The sequence below is a fragment of the Diabrotica virgifera genome, chromosome 3 (assembly GCF_917563875.1).
Source record: "Diabrotica virgifera virgifera chromosome 3, PGI_DIABVI_V3a".
Taxonomy (NCBI): Eukaryota; Metazoa; Arthropoda; class Insecta; order Coleoptera; family Chrysomelidae; genus Diabrotica; species Diabrotica virgifera.
Window position 1 is genome coordinate 261,884,231 of NC_065445.1, and position 22,777 is coordinate 261,907,007.

A 22,777-nucleotide genomic window follows, 5' to 3' on the forward strand; every position below is an offset into this window, starting at 1 on the left:
AGCAGGACAGCTAAAGATTTCCTATGTTGGAAATGAAATTATGGTCTAAATCCAAGCTTTCTACAGTTTGCAAAGCAAAACTCATGATACATGAATAGACGTGGGAAATGTACAATTTGCAATCCACGGACATATCAATTTTTCTATGAAAAATCCAACAAATTTGATTCCTAGTACTCAATTTGTGAGTAATCAAATGTAAAGAAAGATAGTTTAAGAATAAGTTTTCACACAGATACCACTACTATTCGCTTATGAACATTTTATCCTCTGAATCGAAACCAAATCTCTCTGTCATGTTAGCAAATTATTAAAACCAATTTCCAACAGACGCAACAGCAACATTTATTGTAAACAAAACAAAATCCAAAGAGCCGGATGTCTAAAAATTTCTAACGTTTGAAGATTTCTAAACTCTGGATAAGAGCAACGCATGAGGGATACGGTTGGAAAAATGGCGAGGAGGTCTCTGTGTATCAGCTGGTGATTGAGGATAAATTTTTTTTTGGATAATGGTAAAATAGTTCTAAATGACGTGAATTGAGGTGCCATAGTCGAACAGTTAGTAGGGCAGTTTTAGCCAGACTTATTGTTGCTATGAGCAGTTTCGGTATCGATTTGATACAAGAGCGCTAGGTATACCAGGGCCGAACAAAAGGTATATCGGATATACCCTGAGAGCGTATATGTAGAAGATCTATGGGACTGTTTTTACATTAGAAGAAGTACATCAAGCTTATTAATTGTTGCAGTATGACTGATATCTAACAAATACAAATAGTAAAAATTAAAAATTGGAAAACCATCCATCCCCACAAAAAAAGGTGTCATGAGTGCAATAAGGAACAAAAAGATTCGCCAAAATTGCTACAAAATTGTATAACAATCACTTCATATTGTCTGGGCACCAGCAAGGTCCAAGTGCCCTTTTAAATTCTAATGGATCCACCCAAGATTTTTCTAATACATTTTTGGATGCTTTTGGATTGAATTTCGAGGGTTGATTTCGCTTGGTCTATAGGGGTCAAAAAATAAACCTACGAACATTTTCCAAAACTCAAAATGTTATTTTAGAGTTCTTATATCATTGGTGTTAAGAGCATAGACGCAAAATTTGGCTAATGATTTTTAAATGCATTTATTTTTGTCAAATCCTAAAATAACTAATAAATATTTAATTCAAGTATAAATATTTTTGAAAGAAAATTACAATTTTAAACAGTTATAACTTAAATACAAATAAAGATAAAGTGATTTAATAAATTTTGTTTGAAAGTCTATTAGACCTGGATCCCGCGTAAGAAAGAAAAGTTGATTAATAGCAAGCTGAAAATTTGTTAATAGCTTAACGGTGACTAGTCGGACAAACTTTGATGCACGGGAACACTGGAACAGGGGAAGTTTTAACTGTGGAGCATGATAAACGTGTCGTCCTGACAAGTTTATGATTGTAAAAAATAGGAAGTTGTTTTTAAGTTTATTCAATAGCCAACGTTATGTAATATATGCGAAAATGTTTGTCCGACAAAAATGTTGGGCATTTTAACGAGTCCGACACGTAGAACATGTCACATCACAGGAATTATGTTGGTGATGAATAGCAGTCTGATTTTTGCATGAGAGTTTAATGAAAGGTTAAAAAAGCGATTGGAAGTTCTGTCCGATAAAATTAATGGGAAGTTTTCGTAGTCGGACATTCTAAACAGGTAAGATATAGCCAAAAATGCTGGTGATAAATAGCTTTCCAACAAAGACGAAATTTAATTAAGTAAATTATTCCTTACCAAGAATGACTGTTGTCGGAAAAATATAAGGGGTAGATTTTGTAGTCGGACAATTTAAAAAAATAATTTTTGAAATTTCAATAAGGGGTGATTATTCTATGTCAAAAGTACCTGCAATCAATTACAATCGATATCTTTCGATTTATGTCAACATCATTTAGATACCTCACTGTAATACATTTATAGTAGATCAGGCAAATTATATTATGGATTGAGTTGTCTAGCTATCTTTGTCTGCCACATGCGCGGGATCGCTTGGTTAAAAGAGATAGATAGACCACCTATCGACTTTTTGCACTGTATTCCCTGTCTATCCTTATGTCTATGAATACATTTCCATTTAAGAAAAACTGTCACTTTTGACAATAATTCATAATAAATTGCAATCGTAACTTCAAATTTAAACTAATCGATTTATCTTGGCAGCAAATTATTTCTTGCCATGTGACATATTAATTACATTATTATTTCATTTGTAGAAAGTTGAGAAAAATTACGTTATACAATTTTAGTAATAATTTATTTAGGTACCCTTTTTCAATCAAGCAAAGCACTATAGCACGAAGAATGATATTCAATAGAACTTTCACAATTATCTGGCAACTGAACCTCATTGAATTGATGACCAAGTATTTTACTAACTTTGTAAAATGTTCGAAAATTACTCAAAAATGTTCCGTTGAATGGTTTCACCTTTGATTTGGCGACTTAAAATTTAAACTGTTGACACTCAAAAATAGACACAAAAACACTCCATAGTTAATGTAAATTTTAATTTCCAACACAAGTGGCAAACAGAAACTCAGAGACCATGTACTTTCAAATACTACTTTGTATAGCACAAAGTGTCACACTGACAAATGCAGCCTTCCAATACATACTTCTAAGCATAATGTGTCATATTTACGTCTATTCTTATAAGCACCGAAGTTTTAGACTCTTCACATTTTTCAATGTCGTTTACAGGGTTAAGATTTGAGTATGGAAAAAAATGTATACAACGTTTTTTGTAGGAAATTTTCCGTACTTTCTGATGCGCCTAATTAGAAAACCCTAAGAGATTGCTTTCACATGTTCTTTGACATTTTTTATTGTCATTTTGAGAATATCTAGAACAAACTCCCCCAAAAAAATAATTGTTTTGCAATATATAAATGCATTGATAATTACCTCACTGTTTTTGGAGTGTGCATGTATATATATGCACATGCAAATATGTGAATATAAATAATAATATACTACTAAAATAGCTTTATCAATATGTGACTAAGTCATTATGAAAAAATGTTTTTTATTTATTTCCTTCGATTTGCCCAAACTTTTTGTCCGACATATAACTTTTTGCGTTACAAAATATAATTTGTACATAAACAAATCAAAATTAGCTTGCTATTTATCACCAACATTTTTGTCTATATCTTACATGTTTAGAATGTCCGACTAGGAAAATTTCCCATTCATTTTGTCCGACAGAACTTCCAATTGCTTTTTTAACCTTTCATTAAACTCCCACGCAAAAATCAGCCTGCTATTCATCACCAACATAGTTCCTGTGATGTGACATGTTCTACGTGTCGGACTCGTTAAAATGCCCAACCTTTTTGTCGGACAAACATTTTTTCATATATTATATAACGTTGGCTATTGAATAAACTTAAAAACAACTTGCTATTTTTCACCATCATAAACTTGTCAGGACGACACGTTTATCATGCTCCACCGTTAAAACTTCCCCTGTTTCAGTGTTCCCGTGCATCAATGTTTGTCCGACTAGACACCGTTAAGCTATTACCAAATTTTCAGCTTGCTATTAATCAACTTTTTTTTCTTACGCGGGATCCAGGTCTATATGAATCAAGCATTAAAACCAGACTTTGTAAAGCTCAGTTGCATGCGTAGAAGCCGAGTTACGGTCGAAAAAGATTAGAAAAGTTCTTATTTTGCAACCATTTTGTGCTCTTATATTGGATTAAAGTTTAGTAAACGCCATTTTATTTATTTTTTGTTTAGAAAAGAAACAAATTTTATTTGATTTTTTTTTGTCTCTTTTGGTTTATGATTCATATAACCAATTTATAAACAATTAAATTGTTTATAACAATTGTTCGACCACTCGGATCGAAATCCACCGCCGTAATTATCAACCAAAAATACTTAAAAACACTTGGGTGGACTCATCAGAATGGAAAAGGCCACGGCATAAGACTTATAATATTCAGCATTGTGTAAAAGTTTCCGTAAAACTAATAGTTAATTAAGTTGTTGCTGCTTCATTTTGTGACTAAAAATACAACTGCAGCGATAATGCTTTCCGTTTAAGTAAAAAAAATACCTTTTCTAGATACTGCTAAATATACACATATTAAAATGGGTCTCAATTTCTCAATTTCTTTTAAATTCTTCAGGAAATTCGTAACTGGACCAGGTCCTCCAGAACCGCCTCAACTCTAACGTGTAATCTCGTTTTTGAAAGTTTCTTGTGTGGTATGCGGATGTCGTAATAAATTAGGGACTTGTCGATGACGACGGGGGAGTAAAGCTTTTTTGGGCGTGGTTGGGCTCGATTCACAAGAAATACACAGCTAGTTTCCAATGTTTTTGATACTGCTTTCAAATACTATATGGCATGTGCATTTGGAGAAAAGGAAAGTTTATTGGCATGATTTTCTTAACTTGGAAAATAAAAGGATAAAAGATTATATTAATATTTGTGTAGCTGTACGTAATAAAATGAGGTTTTATTTGACAATATGTATATGGCTATTATAAATAGCTATAATATATTAGGTATAATAATTAAAAATTTTTCAGTTAGGACCATTATTCATTTATTTTTGTTTTCAAAAATGAATAACCATTTTAAATTTCGTTGCAACACGAAACTACAGCCGTATTATATTGTAGTTCAATCAGAGAGTGCAGCAAGCACCTCTACCGGTTTCGAAACTTATTAGTCTCTCATCACAAGGACATGTGCTATTGAATTTATGCATTATGTGGTATTATATTGAAAACTTAGTCTTTTGCTAGCAGATGCCGCTAGGGCATCCCTGCAATTTCGATCGTTGCAATCCGTAACTGCCGGCCGGGGTTTGTCCTGGTTGGGTCAAAGAGAGCAGCATATGTGCCTCCTGATGAGAGACTAATAAGTTTCGAAGCCGGTAGAGGTGCTTACTGCACTTTCTGATTGAACTAGAATAAAGTGTGACTGTAGTTTCGTGTTGCAACGAAATTGAAAACGTTTAATCATTTTTGATTTACATGTTTACTCTGATTGTAGTACGAAGGGAACCATTCTCGCTGGAACTTTACCGCGCTGAGCAGATGGGCCGTGAATTATAAATTGTAAAATTCCCTCATCTTATTTAGTCTTAGCATCCGTTATGGTTTGCAGAGGTGTAACCAGATAAGGTTCCCATTGCTTTGAATCTGGTGGGATGTAGAGTAACATTGTTAATGTTATTTTATATGCTATTAGATTGAAAACATAGCCTTTTGATAGTAGTTGCCGCTAGGGCATTCCTGCCATTTCGTTCGTTGCAATCCGTAAGTGCACGCCGGGGTTTGTCCTAGTTGGGTCAGAGAGAGCAGCATATGTGCCTCCTGATGAGAGACTAATAAGTTTCGAAACCGGTAGAGGTGCTTGCTGCACTTTCTGATTGAACTAGAATATATTGCTGCTGTATTTTCGTGTTGCAATAAAACTGAAAATGGTTATTCGTTTTTGATTTACATGTTTACTCTGATTGGAGTACGAAGGGAACCATTCTCTTTGGAACTTTAACACGCTGAGCAGATAGGACGTGAATTATAAATTGTAAAATTCCCTCATCTTCTTTAGTCTCAGCATCCATTATGGCTTGCAAATTTTAGAACACTCGGAGGTGTAACCAAAGAATGTTCCCATTGTTTTCAATTTGGTGGGATGTAGAGTAATATTTTTGATATTGTTTTATGTGCTATTATATTTAAAACTTAGTCTTTTTCTTCTAAAAAAATTTTTATTTAAGTACATTTCAGCAAACATTTATTTTTTTTACCACATCAGAGTTACAACAGTTACATCAGGGGGCATTAGCACCGTTTTTTACTTCAAAAGCATAAATAAACTCAAGCCAACAACATACATACAAAGCTTCATGGTGTAAACACAGCGATAACAATAATTCCTATGTAATTCCGTTTCTTGCTTCTAGTGTCGAAAAGACCGGAGGAATTGCGAGCAATTTCCTTGAATCTTATTGCGTCTCAGTAAAGGCCTTATCAGGATTTCCTTCCAGTCAACATTCGAAAAAGTTTAAACGAATACGAACGCGTTAATTGAACCCTCGAAAGTAATTGTATTATAGGCCGAAATCAATGTTTTGTAATATTTATAACACAGAAAAATCAATAGTAATATATTTAATAAATTTCTTAGTTATAACCTTCTTTTAATTTTTTTTCACCTATCTGTGATAGGTTCCTTATACTGTCGTCACTATGGCTTAATTGCCAACCCTTTTAAATCCATAGTGGCCTATCTACATACATATTTATCTGGATTTAGTCATTAACCTGGTTATCTGTTAAAAATACTTCAACAAGCAAGATTTTTCATAATTTTATATATATTGGAATAAACAGGCTTTGAAGACTGGTCTATTTAATGAAAATATTTTTATCTATTTGCTACTTTCGGTTATACCAGAAGTTGCTTATAACTTCGTTTTTTTAAATGGGACACCCTGTATATTTTCACATTTTTGGATTGTCCTCGATTTGTTCTGTCTTAAAATATAAGGTTTTGTAATATTATACACGGTAGTTTAAAAGATATAGTTGAGTCCGCGAGTCTTTACCCGTGCGTCATTAATACCTGAAGAGATAAAACACATACTTTTTATCTAGCATTATTCTCTTCCACGCATGAAACTCATGACAAACCAGCTGCCGTTTGTTATTAAGTAACAACACATGCTATTTTTATGAACCATCTAGATTCAGTGCATTGAAAAGAGATAGGTACACAAAAAGACGATTCGGTATGTTTTCATATTTTAAGCACAATTTGTTTGACGTTTCTGCTTTGTTTACTTTTGTGGCTGTCAATCAGTTGAACTTTTTGCGGTTTTTGTCGAATTTTTGCGTTTTGAAGTTTCTTTATATTACACAAACAGTTGTTTTCACAACTAATTTTATATTGGGCTTTGAAATTTTAAGGTAAATAATTATATTTTGGCAATTAATATTTAAAACATACAAAGCTAACGTCATTCACACAGTAAAGAAATGATTGTGTTTAGATTTCCGTCAAAGTGAATAAAATAACAAAAATAAAATATGTTACTGAAATTTTTATAAATTGTTTATTTATTTATAAATCAATAATAATATAAGAATTTATTAAGCTACTTCAAATGTAGCTGTAATTCTGCACAAAAATTTTGAAGCAAAACTTACATTTGACATTTTTGATAACGTCAAATTTTATAATAAAACCCGTAATCGGAACAGTAGCCACTTTCTGTCAGTTGTTGTTGCGTGAAATAGATTTCCGACTTATTTCGTATGCTTTAAATGATGACGCACGGGTAAAGACTCGCGGACTCAACTGTAATTACGTTTTCTTATTAATTTTGTAGCAAATTTCACACCCTGTAGAATTGTAGTAGTTTGACATCAAAAACTCTATTTATGTTCAAATGATTTTTAATATATTCTACTATTGTTTAGAATTATTAGTATAGCTAAATTTTTTACTTTCAGTATACACGGTTGGTCGAATCTAGGAATGAGAATTTTCTGAATTCTCTTAAATGAAACAACCTATATTTTAGTATTTTAATGAAATGACATTTTATGGTACTTTTTAATTTATTAAGCATTCCCTATATCCAACTAACTGCTTTAATTTGTGCTTAATAATTGTTAATCGCACCAATAATCTTAACCACGTAGGTATTTTGATAGCTGAACCATTATTGGCAATTTTAAGTATCAGTCTAGATTAATATGTATTTATTTCCGAAAAATTATTAAATAATTTATTAAATTATGAAATAATATTAAAAAAATACATACGTGAAATTTTTTTACGCTGCCTGTAAAAATATTCAATCACAAATTTTGTGATTGAATATTTTTAGAGCCAGCCTAAAAAAATTTCACGTATTTTGTATTGCAATTAATATTTGACTTGAATCACCAATAACTCACAAATTAAAGCAGTTAAATATAACTGATATTAAGTATCTAATTAAATAAGTCATCAAGGACTGGACCTATTGCTTTTTATTATGTTTAATCGTTTAATTTTTCAGTTATAAGTGGATTCTTTAAGATTAATTTAACCCTCTCCCTGTTTATTAAATTTATTAGATATGGTTTTTTGATGATAAAAATAATACCTATCTAAAAACTTTATATATTTTTGAACGTTATAATGGCAACAACGAAGTGATTCACAAACTATTTTGTCAAGTCTGAACACATGTTTACATTGGGAAAAAAAGTGTACCAGTTTTTTATGACGGGAAGTGTACATACTCTATAGGTTTCAGTAATCAGTAATCAGTACGTTTGAATACTGTACTCCGACCTATTATGTTAAAAATTAATGTACAGTATGTCCCTGTAAGTTGTATCCATATGGAAAACTTTTTTATTATTAATTTTACGAAAAAAAGTTATTCTTCATAAAAAAAGCTCTGCATGGATTTAATCATCAAATATCAAATTTTTTGAATATTATACGAGGTATGTCAAAAAATTTGAATTTCACTCAAGAGTAAAGTAGCTTTATTTTTCACAATATTGAAAATTGCTATTATGAAAAGTTATTTGGAATTAAAATCAATATTCTAGTATGCAATTACATCCTTCTAATTGAATTTTTTTTTTGAAAAATTATGGATAATTAACATCATTTTCAGTTATTTCAATTCAGATAGGTAACTCTTTTATTATTAATTTTACGAAAAAAAGTGATTATCAATAAAAAGTTCTGCATGGTCCAAAACCTAAAATACAATCATCTTATGTCAAATTTTATCAATTTTATACGAGGTATGTCAAAAAATGAGCCGGCGTAGCTAGCGGTAGTGTGCTTGGCTCGCGTGCCGGTGGTCCGGAGTTCAAATTCTACCGCCGGCAAGAACAACTAGACATTTAAAAAAATGTTTATAGGCCCCAGGTCGACTCAGCCTGAATAAAATGAATACTTTGGGTAAAACCAGGGGTAATAATAGGCGGTTGAAGCGTAGCACTGGCCCTGTTACCTTCCTTGTATACCATAGGCCCTAAATATAGCAGACTACCCTGCTATACTCCCAAAGCCACGTGAGCGGTATAAAACGGGAGACTATTATTATGTCAAAAAATATGAATTTTGCTCAAGACTAAAATACGTTTATTTTTTACAATATCGAAAATTGTTATTATGAAAAGTTTTTTAGAATTAAAAACTATATTTCAGTATGTAATTACATAATAATATTCTTATAAATATAAATATAATATTCTTATACATATAAATAACTATAAAGGTACTTTACTTTTGATCTAAATTTATCTTTTTTGACATACCTCGTATAAAATTGATAACATTTTTATATAAGATGGTTGTATTTTAGGTATTAGACCATCCAGAACTTTTTATTAAGAATCACTTTTTCGTAAATAAGCTGACGATATTAACGATATTAATACCGAAGATTGTAACGAAGGAAAACCTTGTTTAATTTGAGGTGAGTTCGGAAAACGAGAACATAGTTCCCGTTGCGTTATTTGTGGTGGATGAATACATAAATTATGTAGGTAGCATCACGGACAAATTTCTGTTCCTATTAACATTGTTCGCCATTACCCTTCTCACTTTAACTATTACCAGACATTTCGGGTAACAGCTAACATTCCGTGAAAATTTTTACTTGAATTTTTTTATCATCAAAATTTTTATTTTTGATTATTGAATAAGCAAAACTAATAGCCGTATTACTGTTAACAACTCTGTTGTAGTAGTTTCCGAGTTTTCAACGTTTTACCTGTAAAATAAACAATTATTTTACTTAAGGGGTAGGCGCAAAATCTTGGTCTAATGCTATTTAAATGCATTTATTTTTTTTCGAATCCTAAGAAAACCAATAAATATTTTTAAAAATTTAAACGCAAAATGAAATATTACATTATTACCGAGGGCCGAAATTCATTTAATATCCACAAGGAAGAAATTCCTTTAGCTGGCTGTATACCATTAATTACAAGTAAATTTAATGAAAAATTCCTCTTGGTAAAAGGTATATTAATTTAAAAAAAGACCCTGGAAGGCTATAAATATAAAAACAAAACGTTTTCGCTCTGTAACAAGAGCATCATCAGCGTTACAAGAACATGGTGAGCCACCCAAAAATACACAGGTTAAAACCTTTTAAAAATGGACTAAAATTCGTATATAAATATAAACATCGTAAAATCCAAAGTTCCATAAATCCATAAATTAATTATTACCTAGTAACCCACTTACCACGTGTGGGAGTCATATGTTGCCCTAAAGCCATATCCATAGGAATTATATCCATCCTTTGGATTTTATGATGTTTACTTTTATATAGAGAGAGACCTAAGAGGACAAATTAACAAGGCCGCTGTCTTGTCCGGATGTTTGAGAGATGTGGTCTGGAATAACCCATACAGGGTGTCCCAGACTAATTGAGGCGCTCAGAGCAACAGTGGCCTAACCCACATCACACAATTTTACCAAAACGCTTTTTCTACAATAAAGTTATGCATTAATTAAGTATTTTCAGATGCAGAGTGACTCAAGCAACCATTGGTTTGTGACACAATTTTACCAAAACGCTTTTACTACAATAAAGTTATGCATTAATTAAGTATTTTCAGATGCAGAGTGACTCAAGCAACCATTGGTTGAGCTACTTTGCATCTGAAAATATTTAAATAAGGGATAACTTTAATGTAATTAAAGCGTTTTGGTAAAATTGTATCATGTTTGTTAGGCCACTGTTGCTTTGAGTGCCTCAATTTAGCCACGTTATATCTCTTAAACTAATAGAGATTTTTGAATGGGACAAAAAGTGATATATTCTACTTGTAATACACTTTAATATGGCGTACAAAAAAATCATCTCCTAAATATTCATCCCTTAGTTACAACCCCTAACTTTAATTTTGTTAATAGCATTCTGTATATTTTTTATAGTTTTGGATGTGGTCTTTTATCGTCTATTCAACACATTTTTTGAAAGTTAAATCGCTTCGTAAATAACCAAGAAACTATCAGTTTATTTTTGTTAATTGTGTATCCCAGACTAATTTATCCAGGCTATATTTCTTAAACGAATAGAGATTTTCGAATGGGACAAAAAGTGATTTATTCTACTTGTAATAATATGGCGTACAAAAAAATCATCTCCTAAATATTCATCCCTTAGTTACAACTCCTAACTTTAATTTTGTTAATAGCATTCTGTATATTTTTTATAGTTTTGGATGTGGTCTTTTATCGTCTATTCAACAAATTTTTTGAAAATAAAATCGGTTCGTAAATAACCAAGAAACTATCCGTTTATTTTTGGTAATTGTGTGTCCCAGACTAAGTTTTCCAGGCTGTATTTCTTAAACGAATAGAGATTTTCGAATGGGACAAAAAGTGGTCTATTCTACTTGTATAGACATTTAGACATTTATATAATACACTTTAATATGGCGCAGAAAAAAATTATCCCCCAAATATTCACCCTTTAGTTACAACCCGTAACTTAATTTTTTTTAATAGCACCCTGTACATTTTTTTATAGTTTTGGATGTGGTGTTCTATCGTCTATTCAAGACATTTTTTAAAAATAAAATCGGTTATTAAACAACCAAGAAAATATTAGTTTAGTTTTGTTAATTATGTGTCCCAGACTAATTTATCCAGGCAATATTTCTTAAACGAATAGAGATTTTCGAATAGGATAAAAACTGATCTATTCCATTTGTAATACACTTTCATATGGAGCAGAAAAAATTTATCCCCTAAATATTCACCCCTAACTTACAGGGTGCTATTTAAAAAAAATAAAGTAAGTGGTTGTAACTAAGGGATGAATATTTAGGGGATAATTTCCTTTCTACGCCATATTAAAGTGTATTACAAATGTAATAGATCAGTTTTTGTCCCATTCTAAAATCTCTATTCGTTAAAGAAATATAGCCTGGTAAATTAGTCTGGGACACATAATTAACAAAACTTAACTAATATTTTCTTGGTTGTTTACAAACCGGTTTTGTTTTCAAAAAATGTCTTGAATAGACGATAGAGGACCACATCCAAAACTATAAAAAAATGTACAGGTGCTATTAAAAAAATTAAAGTTAAGGGTTGTAACTAAGGGATGAATATTTAGGGGATGATTTTTTTACGCCATATTAAACTGTATTATAAGTAGAATAGATCACTTTTTTTCCCATTCGAAAATCTCTATTGGTTTAAGAGATATAGCGTGGCTAAATTAGTCTGGGACACCCTGTATAAGAGAATGGACAGCAAAATTAGAATTTATAAAACATGCATCTGACCTCCAGACACCAATAAAACTAAAAGCATGCTACGAACAGCCGAAAGGAAGACACTAAGAGCAATAGCAGGGAAGACAAGAAGAGATAGAATTCGAAACAACATCATCAGGGAACAATGTGGCGTGCAAGATGTAGTCAGATGGGGCAGGCAAAGACGAAGAGAATGGTTCAGTCATGTAAAAAGAATTGAGGAGCACAGACTATCAAGAATTGCTCTAGAAGGAAAACCATCAGGCAAGCGTCCACCGGGGAGACCACCAAAAATGGAGAGATAGCTAGCAGTCTACCTCTCAAGAAATACTTCAACGTCGGAATTAACAGATCGACAGATCTACAACAAGTATAAGAAGAAGAAGAAGAAGAAAAAGAAGAAGAAGAAGATGAAGAAGAAGAAGAAGAAGAAGACATTTATATAAGACTTTCTGTCTATTTTTAAAAGGTTTCAACCTTTGTATTTTTGGGTGGCTCACCATGTTCATGTAACACTGATGATGCTCTTGTTACAGAGCGAAAACGTTTTGTTTTTGATATTTGTAGCCCTTCCAGGGGCTTTTAAATTAATATACCTTTTACTAATAGGAATTTTTCATTAAATTTACTTATTTAAAATAAAAAAAAATTTTCCTTTGAATGATATATTAGATATTAAAAATCACACTAAATTTTCTCTTTTTTTACCCCTGTAGCTTAGTAAAATAAACATTATTGAAGTTTTTATTAATATTATTAATATTTCATTCTACGTTAAAATTTTTCAAAAATACTTATTAATTTTCTCAGGAATACCCCCTAATAGTCTAAGAGCTAGACCCGAAAAATCATCGTCATTAATAATTTGGAGTTTGGTATGTGAAATGTGTCTGTTGTATATTGATAATTATGACCCCTTTCAGGCTGACACCTCAGCGGATACAGGAAGTAGCAATAAGGGATGAAAGGGGAAAGTTAGTGTAGTCTTTAAAGGTTTTCACCTCCTATTTTGTTAAACCTCTATCGATTTGCATGAAAATTGGTGACTACTTAGAGCATACCTCAAGAAATAAAAATGATTTAGTGCCAACTTGCACTTTTACCCTGAGGGTGGATACCACCCCTTCTCGGGGGTGAAAACTATTTTATTAAAAATAACCCCACAACTCGATAAATGGACAAATTATAAGTAAAATTTGTTATATCATGTTATTAAAATAAATCAATACTTTTTAAGTTATTAAAGATCAAAGATGTGTCTGTTTAAGAGCACATGCGTGAAGTTACGGATGATAAAAAGAACATAATAATTAATTGTATGTTACTTAAATATTATTTTTATATTATTTCGATATTATAAATTTAGCAAAAGTGTCCATTATTGGACACCCCCCAGTTTCTGGACATATTCAGTTTATATTGATAGAAAAAATTCAATTAAATATTGAAATAACATAAAAATAATATTTTACTAACATACAATTAATTAATATGTTCTTTTCATCATCCGTAACTTGACGCATATGCTCTTAAATAGACAAATTATTGATCTTTAATAACTCAAAAAGTATTGATTTATTTTAATAACATGATATAACTAATTTTACTTAAAATTTGTCCCTCTATCGATTTGTGGGGTTATTTTTAATAAAATTGTTTTCACCCGCGAGAAGGGGTGGTATTCACCACCAGGGTAAAAGTGCAAGTTGGCACCAAACCAGTTTTATTTCTTAAATCGATGGAGGTTTAACAAAATAGAAGGTGAAAACCTTTAATGACTGCACCAATTTTCCCCTTTCATCCCCTATTGCAACTTCCTGTATCCACTGAAGTGTCAGCCTGAAAGGGGTCATAATTGTCAATATACAATGGACACATTTCACAGGAAAAACTCCATATTACTTATGACGATGATTTTTCGGCTCTAGCTCTCCGTCTATAAGTGTTCGTAATTATGAATAATTGCTCTCCTATGTACAATTCGCATTTCTTTTTATTTTTTTATCAATATATGTAAATAATACAAATTCATACAAATACATAATATAAAGAATTTATTGCGTACTTACCGGATGATATAGGTCTCATCGGACAAGTCATAATATTTTCACATCTCTGGCCATCGATGTTGAACTCTTCGTTTTCAATGTAGAGCTTGATAAAAGGCAGTCGAGTGTTTAGGTAGTATCTACAATGCAAATTTCTGGGATAGATGCCGGGATAAGCTGGTGATTGAACGTAACAAGTTTGAAGACGACAGTCTCTAAATATTCGCTCACAATATGACCTGGAAACGGATAAAATCAATCATTCAAAAACGAGAAGAAGAGAGAGGGAGCTGAGCGTTTGTTGACTCAACTCTAAAGCTGATGTGAATAGTAATGGATACCCAATAAGTGGAATCATTTTGCAAGAGTGTCTTGTTAACTTATTATTTATTCATATCAGAATTTTTTTATTTGGTGTTCAAAAAATGTATAATGCACAAAAGGATTTTTTTTTACAAAAATGACGTGTATTGAAATTGAATGATTTATAAGACAGTCAAAATTTCAAATATTTTTTTATTTAGTTTAATGCCTCGACAACCTATGGCCATTGGTATGGTACAGTGGATTTATGCAATCAGGTACCTAGTGTAATGTGTAGTGTGTTTGTTGAGTAAATATCTTGTTATTTAGCGAAGTCGAAGTCTTTGCAAAGAAACGCTAATTGTATCCAAACGTCTGCGGTCCCTCTAGTGAGTACCGATCCCACAAGGATAGAAATTAATTTTTATTAAATGAAAATTTCTCGACACAGGTGTTATTCTAACTCACGACCTTTATGTCCAAAGGTAGGCGCTCTTACCACTGAGCCATAGAGGGGGTTTTTCAAATAATGAATACACTTAAAAAGTAGCCACAAACAAAAGATTTGAACGTTACTTGATGAAAGTTTATTTTATCTAACAATGAAACACTAAAAACCAAAATAAAGACCTTAAGCTATCTTTATTAGAATCTATGGAAATTAATAAATTAAAAAATACAGATATAATTCTTAATGACCAACTCGAGACAAACTCTTGACCAACTCTTCAGTTAAAGACTTTAAGAAGGCAAACCCATAGTATACTAAATCACTTGAGAAAGGCACTCTGCCGAAACAGCTGTAGTCACATAGTTATAATAAATTTTGTGGAAGTATAGAAAACAAACGTTTTCAGTGTTTTATTGTTAGATAGAAAAGATTCCTTACTAAGTATATTTTAAAAACGTTACTGCACTATTAATGGAATTAAAACTATTCACCATCCAGCCTCAAAAGTCCACTGCTGTACATAGGTATCTTCCTCGTGTTTCCAACCTCGTCTATCCTGCACTGCTCTCATCCAGTTTTATTTATACAGCTTAACAGGCCCTAAAGGCCCGTGGCTTGGAATTTATCCACAATTTTTCACCCTTTTCATCTGCCCATCACCGCAGTTCTCCAATTTGTTATACCGATTGTTTTAAAGTCTTCCTTGCACGCTTCTAGCCCCTTTTTCCGTAGTCGTCCTCTTCTGTTCCTTCCTTTCCATCTCAGCAGCGAGTCCTTTGCCCACCTTCCGTCAGCCATTCTCACAAAATGGTCTAACCATCTAAGTCTCTTTGTTCTAACGTTCTGGCTATTTTCTGGTTTCCGATGCAGCTCTCTGATCTCTGCATTTGTTCGTCTCCTCCAAACGTCTTCTTCGCCTTTTACTCTCCCGAATATCTTCCTAAGAACACTCCGCTTCCAGATATTTAGCATATTTTCTTGATTTTTGTTCATAACCCCTCTTTCGCTTCCGTAAAGGGCTGTGGGCTGGATAATTGTTCGGTATAGTATCAACTATGCCTCTCTGGAGATGTTTTTTGCTCTTAGTAGTTTGTGTAGGACTCCAACAGTCTTCCTTTCTATCGAAATTAGGCTCTTAATATCTTTGCTTTCTTCCCCTTTACTTGTTAGAGCTACTCCCAGATATTTAAACTCCGTCAGTTTTAATACTCTTTACCCTCGTTGTTTGTAGTGGTCTTCAGTCTTCTGTCTTCAAATGTGGTCTACCCCATTTTCATATACTTTGGTTTTTGCTCATTAATAATCAGTAAGTACTGCTTAGTCTTCGCTTCAAAGAGTTTGAAAATTATCAGCAGTTACTTTTCAGTTCAGGTCCAAATGCTGCTTAGAAGTGGTCACACGATCATATTTTTGGTCAATGGCTCAAACGCGACTACCCAACGACAGGATAATTTTTTCATATTTAAAACTTTGTTCAAAATACGATTAGCTTGCCAATTCAAATACCTTCACTTAACGAAATCATATCCATATTGATGCACTTTGCTGAAGTTACTACATCTGGCCTCGCCTTTACCCATTGCGTAAATGTGCAGTTTTTATGCAAGAATTTTTAATTTTCTGATGGCCATTATATTTATCGTTTCTGCCTTGGACTGTAATAAGATAATTTCCCGTTGCCTTCCGCATCACAGTATAGAGGCCAGTTCAGATAACCTGAGAAGGTAATACATGTCCAAGTTCCTTCAAAATACCTCCCCCAACTTAAATTTCTTAAAATTGTTAAATAAATGAAATCAATATGATAGGGCGAATGAAACCATACGTCAGTCAGTATTTAAACTACACATACACACATTCAACCCAGAGCTAGTTTACCAAATAAATAGAGAAATTTTAGAACAGGAATTTTAAATTATTAATTTGAGAGACCTAACGGAAAACTTGAACCCAGGATATAACTACTTGAACAACAATTTAGACCGTCATCCATCAAGTAAAAATGGAGTTATTAGAAAGGATTTATCATTAAAGAATAGACCACAACACAGGAAACTATTAGGTTGTATTTGGAAAAGTAGAGATGCCTTAAATTATTTTTCACTGAAATACACAAAGGCAAGAGAAATTGAAAAAGACCATTTGGTTCTAAAAGGTTCTATTAGTCCAGGGCGCATCTGTTTTGAGATGGACGTTGAGTGGTGACTCATATTTTTTTACAAAAATTGCTTGAAAGTAACTCATATAATAATACTAATAATAATTGAGTTATCCTACCACTCAAAAAGCTCCGGAACATTGTTTAAATAATCAAAATGTCAAAAAATGAAGGAGAAATTCGACTTTTTATTCGTTTTTTGATAATAACTTTAAAAGTATTCACTTCCGATAAAAGTTGCACTGGTATAAAAGTTGCGTAATTAAATTTCCTACAATATAGGATTGGTTAAAAGTTTTGAGTTTTGTCACCCTTGTTGCAAAATAGCAATAATTGCGAAAAAAACATAAAAAACGAGTATTGGTATTTTACGTTTTTCAACCACTTATGCTGCAATTAGGACCTTTTAATTTTACGTAGAAAAACGTTATGATATAAGAAAACAATACCATAAATTTCATTAAGATCGGTTAATAGATTTTGCAAAATAAATTTTGCAATCCAGCTTCCGCAGAAAAATTCCCTGCAGATTTCCCTGCAAAAAATCATTTCTTAAAAATGTTGCAGGACTGAAAATAAAGCAGATATCAAGTTGAAATTTCTTTTCCATATAGAAGAATACTGTAACTCTCATTTGCAATTTGCAAAATTAAAATCGGTTAACTACCACGGCGTCAGTAATTTTTTTAAATAATCATTAATTGTTGGTGCTACTCGCAGGACAGCGGTGTTCGATTCACACAAGTTGATTTCCACCAAAATTTCTTCCAATCTTTAGCTAATTTTTTTCTATTACTCCATATTTTGTTGTATTTTAATATTTTAATTCCACAAAAATTAAACTTATGTGATTATTGTTTGTGAAATATTGTTTAAACAATTGCATATGTTTAAAAATAATAAAATTTTATTCTCTAAGTTAAAATATATGAACAAAAAAAGTTTTTGCTAAAAAAAGTGATATTTCAAAAGACAGAGTATGTGTTTTTATTTTGCAGTAAACAAATTTATTTACTTATATCGAAATCTACTAAAAATTAAAATTTTTCAATCATTATCAAAGGTCATTGGAATGCCCAATCAGAGCAAACGTATCCGCTGTCCCGTGCGTAGCACCAAAAATTAATGTTTATTTAAAAAAAATCCTGACGTCGTGGTAGTTAACCGATTTTAATTTTGCAAATTGAAAATGAAAGGTACAGTATTCTACTCTATACAAAAAAATCAACTTGCTGGCTGCTTTATTTTCAGTCCAGCAACATTTTGAGAAAATCAATTTTTATTGCGAAAGCTGGATTGCAAAATTTATTTTGCAAAATCTTTTGGACCGATCTTAATGAAATTTACATTGTTTTATTGTCGCATCGTTTTATTATATCATAATGTATTTATGGGTAAAATATGAAGGTCCTAAGTGCAGCATAAATGGTTGAAAAACGTAAAATGCGAATACTTGTTTTTTATGGTTTTTCGCAATAATTGCTATTTTGCAACAAGGGTGACAATTTTTAAAATTTTTGACCAATCCTATATTTTAGAAAATTTAATTACACAACTTTTAAATTAGTGCAACTTTTTTGGAAGTGAATACTTTTAAAATTATAATCAAAAAACAAAGAAAAAAATCGAATTTTTCCTTAATTTTTTGACATTTTGATTATTTAAACAATGTTCCTGACCTTGTTGAGTGGGAGGATAGCTCAAATATTAGTATATGAATTATTTCCAAGCAATTTCTGTAAAAACTTATATAAGTCAACTCTCAACATCCAAATGTACAATATTTTTACAGATGCGCCCTGGTGTATATCTTTTCCTGTGATTTCGATCTCTATTTATTTTATCTTATATTTAAATATAAACCTTTTTACTATTTTGGTTTATTTTATTTGTTTGTATAAATTGAATAAAAATATTTCAAACTACGGGAACGACGTATAGTGAAAAATAGAAGTGAATAGAAACAAGTTTTGGAAAGCTCGACGTAGCTTCTTCCATAAAAAATACATCCCAAAGGAAATTATTCAGATTACTTCATTAGCTGAAACAAGAATCGATTTTCCTGAAGGCACTACAGGAAATTTCACTTATATTTGATTTATTATTCAAATCGATTTACCGCGAAAACATAAAATTTAAATATTTACAATCTGCAGTTTGCAGCAGACAATTTTATGTTTGAGCTTTCTTTCTCGTTCTTCGTTTTACCAAAGCAGCTAATAATTGTAAACGCTGTTCTACCATCAGAGAAAGAAAGAAATATCATTTCTACTAAATGTAAATCAATTAAAAAAGTTTTTCGGTAAACACAAACTGATATATAGGGTGTGTTAAAAGAGATGGGGTTGTCGAATATTTCGCAAAATTTACATTGCATCAAAAAACTGAAAAACACGTGTTCAATATATTTTTTTAAATCTATCGAATGACAGTAAACACGACCCTCCACTCCTGTAGGTGGGAGCAACTTTGAAATCTTAATTAGGAACCCCCACTTTCTTTTTTGTTTTGCATTCTTTATGAAAAAATAAATAACATTAATAAGACATTTTTTGAATTCCTGATAGATGGCGCGATAGTCTGAAAAACATATTTATCGTGATACCCTAGAAAAATTATGGAAACGGTCTTATATCTCGAGAAAGAAATTCCCAATAAAAAATGAAAAAATAGGTGTTCCATAAATCTATTGACTGATATCAAACGTCCAATCGCAACCCCCCAACTCCCAACGCCACTCCCTTTGGGGGAAAGCAACGTTAAATAAAATAAAGCAAATAATCTTTTTTTATTTTTTATTACAATTAGTATTCTACATAAAAAAAGAAACAATTCTATTCAACACAATTCCGTAACAAATACCAGGTAACCTACCAACATAGGAGCAGCATAAATAATTCCAACAAAAATAGTCCACTTAGTGTTTATAGTAGAGGTGGAAAGTATACTAAATTTGAAGTTACTCGAGCGTTATGGGGACCTATTTGGTTGTGAAGAGTAGGTCCTAAAACCAAAAAAAGTTAAGTTAGGTTTTCCATAGAGTGGAAGACTTTCCATTTTTTAATTTAATTTTCCATTTCCAACAGTCGTTTTTTGCAATTATAGCGCCATCTATCCATAATTAAAGATTTTAAAGTAACCCCCACCCCATTTCCGAGGGTGGTCATGTTTGGTGCCATACAATATATTTTTCAAAAATATTGAATAAAAGTGTATTTGGCAGTATTTCGATCTGATGTTCATTTCGCGAAATATCGCGGGATTCGTATTTAAAATTTTAAATTTACCCCCCATTCTCTCCGTGGGGATCATGTTTGCTATCATGCGATATATTTTATAAAAATATTAAACACGTATTTTTTAGTTTTTCGATTTGACGCTGATTTCGCGAAATAATCGTTTTTTTATGAAACTTTGTGACTCACGCATTTTCTTACGCCCGGCTCAAATCGTCTGATTTTTGAAGTATACACTCTTTTGCATGTAATTAACTTACCTTATCTTAATGTGACGATTTTGAGTTTTTCTAAGGATAAATTTTTTTTCGGACTTTCCTTAACGAACTCCCCTATATTAAGAGCCAATATATGGTAGATGTACATTTACAAGGGACAAGGTTTCTCCCCATGTGATAATCTGATGCGCACGAGTAACTGCAAAAATCGCCGCTTGAGTTCCCCTACCATTACGTATTAAAGAAAATAATTTGCCTACAACCGAAAAAAGTAATTTAAAGGATTTTATTATTTTAATTTAAAGGATGATATTATAATTTTGAAAACTAAAAATACTATGTATATTTGTTCTGAAGCTATTTTATTGTGGTATTTTTGCAATTAACTAGTTTTGATGATTTTGGGTGTCGTTGTCAAAATCCAAAAAATATTAATGATATTTTTATATTAAAAATATTAATGTTTTTTGTATTTTGAAAACGACACCCGATTTGGGCGTCGAAACGTTGATAAAATCATTTTTTTAGTAAAAGTGTGGCTTATTTCCCATCAAAACTAGTTAGTTACTATGTATATTGTTTTAGGTAAGTCCCCTTGCCTCTAACAATTTGCGCCGATAACTTCATTTAAGTAAATGCTCAGATTGTGCACGGTTTACATCCTAGCAGTAAGCTAATAATTGATGGTAAACAGATTTGATAGAATTGTTTAACTGTTCTCCAGATATTTGTCCAGCGACATCAATTATTCTCTGTCGCAAATCATCTAAATTTGAAGATTCTGTTTAGTAAATCAGATTATTTCATAGTTAGGCAAAAGAAGCAGGAACTAAATGAATCATCGTTACTTTTAGATTATTTATATAGCAATAACCCCACAAGCAAAAAATCAAGTGAAGTTAAGTCTGGTGACCTGGCAGGCCATTAAATCGAACCTCTTCGACTAATGCAACGATCAGGAAAATTTACATCTAAATTATTAAGAACGTTTCGTCCGTAATGAGATGGAGCACAATAATTGATGAAGAATATTTATGTCAATCAAATAATTATTTATTTTCATCTTTTTTTCGGCTTATCCATTTTTAATTTTCAAACAAGGAAAATGCCCAATTATAAGAGCATCCTAAGATTTTCTTAAATTTTCACATTAATAAATAAATGGTAACAGATTCGTGATGCAACCATATTTCTCGTTTATTTTTGCTTAGTTTCCTTTAGGTTGTTTTTCACAAATTCAAAAACGAAATACATAGATAATTTAAATTATTTTATTTTCTTAATTTTTTGTCAACTCAAAAATATGATTATTACTTGGACATTATGCCAGACAGGTCACCTTATAAGAATCGATAATGACAGAACACCTAGTAAGACGTTTAGCGGAGACGTCGCGTCGGTCGGTCAGTAAGCAGACCAAGAAAGTGATGGATAGACGAAGTGAGATCCAATCATCTTTTTCTTAAGGTGCCGAGACCGCTAGTCAATCGTTGGCTCTCATGTTGCCCAGCGTATTAACAATCATTGTCTTATTTACAGCCGCACGAAATAGTTCAGTGCTAGTTTTCCCAAACCATTGGCGTAGGTTTTTAAGCCAAGAAGTTGTACGGCGGCCCATACTTCTTTTTCCCATTATTTTACTTTGCGTGACAAGGTGAAGTATGTCATATTTTTTTGAGTGACGCATTATATGAGCAAAGTATTCCAATTTTCGCCCTTTAACCGTGTTCACTACTTCGCAACTTTTATTCAAACGTTGCCAAACCTTTTCGTTTTTGACTCTTTCTACCTAACTGATCTTCAGAATACGGCGGTAGACCCACATCTCAAATGCAAAGTTTTTTAAAAGCGATTCTGTCAGGGTCTATGCTTCAACCCCGTAAAGTAGTACTGGGAATATATAACATCGAACCATTCTTATGCGAAGTTCCAAATTTAGACAATGACTGCACAGGATTTTCTTCTTCTTCTTCTTAAAGTTCCCTCTTCTATCGAAGGTTGGATATCATAATGGCTATGGTCACTTTGTTGGCTGCTGCTCTAAATAGT

General features: G+C 31.9%; 1 protein-coding gene across 1 annotated transcript in view; it reads right to left on the bottom strand.

Moving 5' to 3' along the window:
- The window catches only part of LOC114326826 (uncharacterized), a 149,961-nt gene that overhangs the window by 125,078 nt on the left and 2,106 nt on the right, over positions 1–22,777 (bottom strand). The window contains exon 2 of the mRNA XM_028275277.2: positions 14,384–14,601. Within this exon, the coding sequence (XP_028131078.2) occupies positions 14,384–14,601 (218 nt within the window). The remainder of the gene's footprint in view (positions 1–14,383; positions 14,602–22,777) is intronic.